The sequence below is a fragment of the Semicossyphus pulcher genome, unplaced genomic scaffold, assembly GCF_022749685.1.
Source record: "Semicossyphus pulcher isolate SPU_LCO1_2020_fin unplaced genomic scaffold, fSemPul1.0.p SCAF_19, whole genome shotgun sequence".
NCBI lineage: Eukaryota > Metazoa > Chordata > Actinopteri > Labriformes > Labridae > Semicossyphus > Semicossyphus pulcher.
Window position 1 is genome coordinate 3,223,593 of NW_027211692.1, and position 6,408 is coordinate 3,230,000.

The 6,408-nt window shown below is 41.6% G+C and overlaps 1 protein-coding gene across 1 annotated transcript in view; it reads right to left on the reverse strand.

Moving 5' to 3' along the window:
* Nucleotides 1–2,683: 2,683 nt before the first annotated feature.
* Nucleotides 2,684–6,408, reverse strand: part of hif1al (hypoxia inducible factor 1 subunit alpha, like) — a 13,514-nt gene continuing 9,789 nt past the window's right edge. The window contains exons 9-15 of the mRNA XM_069668116.1: nucleotides 6,320–6,408; nucleotides 5,987–6,159; nucleotides 5,780–5,875; nucleotides 5,396–5,553; nucleotides 4,704–4,815; nucleotides 4,322–4,445; nucleotides 2,684–3,837 (exon numbers count right to left, since the gene is read on the reverse strand). The exon at nucleotides 6,320–6,408 is cut by the window's right edge and continues 150 nt beyond it. Coding sequence (XP_069524217.1) covers nucleotides 3,770–3,837; nucleotides 4,322–4,445; nucleotides 4,704–4,815; nucleotides 5,396–5,553; nucleotides 5,780–5,875; nucleotides 5,987–6,159; nucleotides 6,320–6,408 — 820 coding nt within the window. The 3' untranslated portion in view covers nucleotides 2,684–3,769. The remainder of the gene's footprint in view (nucleotides 3,838–4,321; nucleotides 4,446–4,703; nucleotides 4,816–5,395; nucleotides 5,554–5,779; nucleotides 5,876–5,986; nucleotides 6,160–6,319) is intronic.

Here is a 6,408-nt window from a genome sequence, read left to right on the forward strand (position 1 = left end):
TGATTCAAGCATTCCTTGTGAGTAAAATGTGAATCATTCCGAAGAACTAAAACCCTGTGTGTGTCAGTGTGCTGATGCCATGTGATGCTGGTGATTAGGGGTTAACAGTCCAACCTCCGCTCTGTGAGAACCTCTGGGTGTGTCTGATGAGTTTGTCCAGTTTGACCGAAAGCAGAAGCTGTTAGATCATTCTGCTGCCAGGAAATGAAAAGCAGAAGATGTTTACTGTCAGCGGTCAGAGGAGGTTACAGTCAGATGAAAGAGGAAAAGCGTGAATGAGAAAAAGTCATTGATAAAACAAACCAGTGTTTCCTCATGGCAGAGCCGGAAGGTTCCTCAGAGCGTTAAGTTTATACAGGACTGATTTCATATTTCAGGAAAATATTTTATACCTTTACTGAAAAACATCAAATGTTCACAGCTTTAGGTTACTTTTCTGGTTTAAGATTTTTAGATTTAATAACATGTCAGATTATAACAATGATGCCTTGTTATTAATATACACCATTGGTTATCTCCTCAGTGTTTTTTCACTGTGTAGGTATTTTCAGAGAGGAGGAACTTTTTCGTAGTGCTTACATGAGTTGGAGGACCACGCCCCTTGTTCTTGTATCTGACTACAAGCAGTGTGTACGATCGCAGTTCTTTAAGCTGTTTTAGCTCCTCGTTCAGAGGGGTACATTTGGCCAAAGCCCACCTGCTGTTCCTGTTAGTGGTGTGAATGCAAACAGAGACAGAAAACCCTTAAAGGTGTATAATTTATACCCTCAGAGCCTTTTGGTCAGAAAATGCTTATGATGCTTAATTTAGCTGATGCTTTAAGGCCCAAAGAGACTCAATTAGGCTTTTTTTTTTTTTTACCAAAGAAACAAGAAATAAAAAGATATGTCGCAAACTGAAACAAGTTTTACAGCAGAACTTCCTCTTCTGTTAATCGTCTCTAACCCCTCAGATTTAATCTGTGACCCTTTAGAGCCGACTGTAGCAACAACACTAACATGCTGCTTTAACGTTAATGCATCACCAAAAAGAATGTGTGTGTGTGTGTGTTTTTAGGACAGCGTGATGATAACCTAAAAAATGTTTCAGTTTAGAGATCCATGAACTCTGAAACTCTGAACATGAGTCATTTATCAACCAGCGTTATGTAACCGGGAGCCATTTAACTCGACTAGCCGGTGTGTCGCGTCACGACACAGGAAGAAGCCTCTGAACACCGAGTACGAGAAGTGGCTGAATTACATAAAGCAGAAGGAACACAGAGTGACACACGTCTCAAGGAAGAACAAAAACAGTATTTCAAAATGTTCAGAGGGAGGGGTTTGAGGATTTCCCTCCTCAGCAGAGAATTCACACAGAAACAACAAGAGACTTTCCAGCATGTGACACCAGAATTGTGCAAACGGTGAACTGACTGTAACTCAGTCAGTGCTTATGGGAAAATCTTCACACCGATGTCTCAGTCGAAATGATGAGGTTGTTTTTTTCCGCTTTGAACCAGCTGTTTCCAAACTCTGCCTCTGCAGCTGATGACAGGTGGTTAGAACAGAGAATTCATTCTTATATCATGTCTATATTTTGGGACAACTGCAGCTCTAATCCACAGTGACAGGCGAGGTTGTGCAGGGCATCTAAGTCTGTGGTCTGCAGTGTTTTACCTCCACCTTAAGGGTTGGCTTAGTTGCTAGGAATATGGCCATGGTGGTACCAAAATCAGAACCAAGTTACAGGTCCTTTGCACAACCTCTGCAGGTAAAATACCAAAAGACAACAGTTCCTAGTGGCTCCGGTCGAGTGGAGGTTTACCTTTCAGTGGAAACAAGGCAACAAGAGGCTCCGCCCACACACTTTGCTTTCTTCATTAGAGGTCACAGGCCTAAACTTTGTACTTTCTGCAATAATACTGCATACACTGTTCATTTGTAAATAACTCGTATGTAACTTTTTTTGCATCACACTCTTATTTTGCATTGAATTTAATTCTGGCATTCATATTTAAATCACCATAGATCCACTTCTCAGCATTTAATCTTTATCTCTTATTGTATATATAATGCACATATTTGACATTTTTCTTACTTCTATTGTTTGCCATATATTTCTCTCTGCTTCTCTGTGTCAGAGCAACTGCAACGGGGATTAATAAAGTATTTCTGATTCTGAATGAGCTTATAGTGCATGTTTTAGTACCATCTCTTACACCACTCAGATAAATAAAGTTTTTTCCTCTTACATGTGGAGGACGAGACAAGTGAAGTCACTTCAAATGGACATCAAGTATAGTTTATGTACTTAGTAAAGTACTGTAAGTCAAAGTACTTGCTCACTTTCAATGACTGCATCAGACAGAATTAGTAGTTTTGTTTTTAACAGGATTCTACAGAGACGGTCACACTGATCGTTGTGGGCTTTAAAGTGATTAAACAGAGCTGCAGTTTAGTCAGCCACACCCACTCCTTTTAATCAAATATGATTTCCAGCCTAACAAAACAAAGTGTTTTTCCTGACTGAACAGTGACGAGATGATGAGGTGAAGCTCCTCATCCAGGAAAAACAAACATTCAGAGATAATCAGCTGCAGATGGAGCCGCTCCGCCCCGAACGAGGTAAACACCGACCACACAGCAGCACTTTTTTCCCCATTGATTCAGCTTAACAGTGAAAACAGGACAAACTGTAGCAGTAATTCAAAGCGTGTTTAATTTCCTCTCTGGTGACTAATGGAGCAGATCCTGAGTGTTGTCAACACATCGAACAGGACGGAGAAAACCTGCAATGAAACGTCTCTGAGTTGATAAAAGCGACAGAGAAGTTTGACAGAGACTTTTTTATATGTGTAAAATAACAGAAGTGAAACAAAAACAATCACGCAGAGAAGCAGAACCACAAGATTTCATCAAACACTGAATAAAAGTCTGCTCTCAGCTCGTATTATCGAGGCACAATCTGTTACAAAGCACTCAAATATCACAAAAACATGAATACCACTGTTTGAATACATGTTAGTCACATTATATATTTAAATGTTTATAAAAGGACCAATTAAACAGCATCACAGCTGCAGGTTTTCTTTAGTTTTACAACAGTCAATTCTCACAGCCATGGTGTCTAAACGTTACTCTGTGACTGATCGCTCACATTAGCTCACAGGGAGTGTTACATCAGGTAAACTCCACCCACCCGGCACCTCAGGGAGCTTAAAACAAACATCACGGCTTTAGATAAAAGTAATAACAGTTCGGGGTTAAATCGGGTATAAAAAGTTTAAAAAAGATGCCACTGAATAAACGCTGATATTTAAGGGTTTTAGTTGTAGCTGTAAATTGGAAGAACACACGAGATGGCATTGAGTGGATCAAAGTCGAAGCAGAGCATTCTGGGAGTTCCTGCTCATGATGAAAGAAGCACCAGCAGATCAAACGAGACAAACTTTAAAGGTGTGATAAATGAAATTTAGCTTCTCACAGTGAAACATTAAAGGATCCGTCTCACTGCTTTTCACATACAGAGTTTATCATTTGTTACATCATTGAAATCATTTTTAGCAACAGTCTGATTACTCAGATGTTTTCTCACATTGACGAGACACACAACATGAGTGAGTGACCTGGTTCTGCTGCGTGTGCGAGTCTGTATCTGTGTGCGTACGTGATTGTGTGCGTTGGGTTTACATGTGTGCGCTCAGGTTGTCGTGTTTGCAGACAGATTAAACGTTAATGATTTCCTGCTTTTCAGATGTCCAGCCAGCTCTTGATTGACAGGAGCTTCATTAAGTCATAGGCGGGAGAGGCGGCGTCGGGTCAGGTGGACGAGGTGAGAACACGTCTCTCATCAGAGCTGCAGGAGAGAAACAGACAAACAGTGTTAGACACAAACTAAAGAAGGGTGACAACTGTCCCGTTACTAGTACTGAACTACTGACGTGCCTGAGCCCGTGTTTGTAATTGTGGATCAGCAGCCAGACCTGACTGCAAAATAACTGTCCTTTTATTAACTCCTCAGTGCATTCATGTTAATAAAGTCACTGAAAGTCAGTGTACATCAAAACTTACAGTTCAAACACCTGAGACGGTAAACTCCCCAACTTCATACCCGAGCTGCAGTAACACAGTGTTACCCACAGCACATACAGAAAATTAACCCCTAAGTTTGCTCTAAAAAGGTCGGTTGATACGGTGGGTGAAGGGCAAACGTGCCACAACGGTCCAAACGATTTACATTATGAAAAACACGCTGCAGCCAAATGCAACATGCCATAACAAACGCACAGTAATCTCACTGCTAGGACACAAACAATGTAAAGTCACTGTGCTTATGTTACCTGCAGTATCACAGAGTCCCTGAACGCCTCCTAACAGAGGGTCTCTGTCTGTGAGCAGCTGACTACGCCCTCCTGAGCTCGGCAGCAGGTACAGATCTGATTGGTCCGTTTCCTCCAGACAGCCCTGAGGATGGAGTTTAAATATGTTACAATGTGGTCATTCATAAAAGTAAGAATATATTCAGACTGCTGTTAGAGGATTGGGATAAAAGCCTTTGTGATCTGTCAGTATTTGATTACAACCTGCGCGTAAAAACTGAACTGAATCAAAGCTCAAAGCAGACGACTTCACGACTTCTACTCGTCTCTGTAGTCAGCATAAAGCCGGACTTACAAATGTCTCCTATTAAGCATTTCCTGCTGCTCCCCCTCTTCCTCTTACCAGCAGTCTGTGGCTGAGCAGAAGTTCCTCTTCTATGGAGGAAGGATGTCGTTTCTGTATCTTGTTGTGAATCATCAGCTGGGACGGCATCTCTTCATCCGGGTGACGAGTCCTGAATCAGAGACAGGCAGAGAAAGAGCAGAAACCACGTTCAACATCTGTGGTGTCTTTTTTTAACATGCAGAAGTCTTTGTAACCTTTGTACGTCCTGCTTTGCAAACACTGCATTTCAGCGGGTAAGGGAAGTAGCAAATATTATTATCCAGCCATCAGACCGAGGATGAAACCTTGTGATTTAGCTGACATCATAACCTTTCCTGTGGCGCCCCCCTCAGGACAAACTTTACATAGCAAATTTTTCTTAATGTATAATTCAGTCAACCAGTAATGTTTTTTTTCTGGTGTGTAACATCATTACAGGCAACTTTGTTCAGATTTCTGCAGCTCAAGATGTTATCGCTCAACCTTTTTTAAGCTCAGGTTCTTCAAAATCATTATGTGATATTTGACATTTCAAACGAAACATGTTTCATACTTCTGCAGGATTTTCAAATCAAACACAATTCATATCTGCATAACTAAATGTGATATTATGTTTAAATATCTGTTCCAAAATCAGAACATATTATATTTGTCTAAAGGTCACAGAGATGTCATAACGTTAGTCTGCAGAGTGAACGAGCCCATCGTACCGTTTCCTCGTCGCAGTGACTGCAGGCGTCACAGCTGTTGATTTAGACGACGATGATGAGGGTTCCTCGGCTTCCTCTGGTAAACTGCTGCTGAGGAAGGTCAGCTGGAAGTCATCGTCCATGGAGATGTAAGGAGCCAACATGTCCAAGTCCATCCCCTTTGAGCCAGAGACACAACAGAGAGAAGATTAGAGTCAGACATAGCCACAAATACATGTCACCAAATACTCAGATTTTCTTAAAGGCAGAGATCAGATCAAACCAACTTCTTCTATATTAATGTGTAGTTTAATCCTGGTCCAACCATTTAAAGCACTTATTAGTTTTGTTTTGTATTAATAAAACATATTTTATATGTTTACAATGATGCGTTTCTTCTCCTACCTCCAGGGTTTCTCCTATTTTCGGACCTTCTTCTGAACAAACAGCAAAGAACTTCTCCACCTCGCTGGTGTACATCATTTCATCCTCTCTGGTCGTCTATTGGAGGACAACCGACATCAAAACACCAAGAACATAAAGAGAGAGCAAACAGTTAAATCAGAAAGAGACGCTAATAATTTCAGAGTTTTAAAAAGATCGTGTCTTTACCGGCTCAGGATCTTGTAAGGGGGCTGCTGGTGATGAAGATGATGATGGAGGTGGAGTGAGGGGGTTGAAGATGGGGGAGAGGAGCTGCCTCAGCTGTGGAGTGCACAGATCCTGAGGGTGGTTCTGCTCTGAATCCGGACTGGACAGATTGCAGAACGACAGCTCAACAAAATCTGACGGGGACAAGAAAACATAAAGAGTTCAGAAACTTAGTGGAAGATTTGTTACTGAATCCAGCAGATGTCTGCTCCATCTCTTCCCAAAGCAGGTATTTCATTTTCAGAGTAATGAATCACTTTTATCCCTGGAGCTGTGAATGTCTTTGTGCCTCACCTCCTGTCAGCGGTTCGATGACGTCTCTGGCCTCTGGAGCGAGCTGCAGAAGCTTCTCTGGCTCCCCATTCAGTTCAAAGAAGACATCT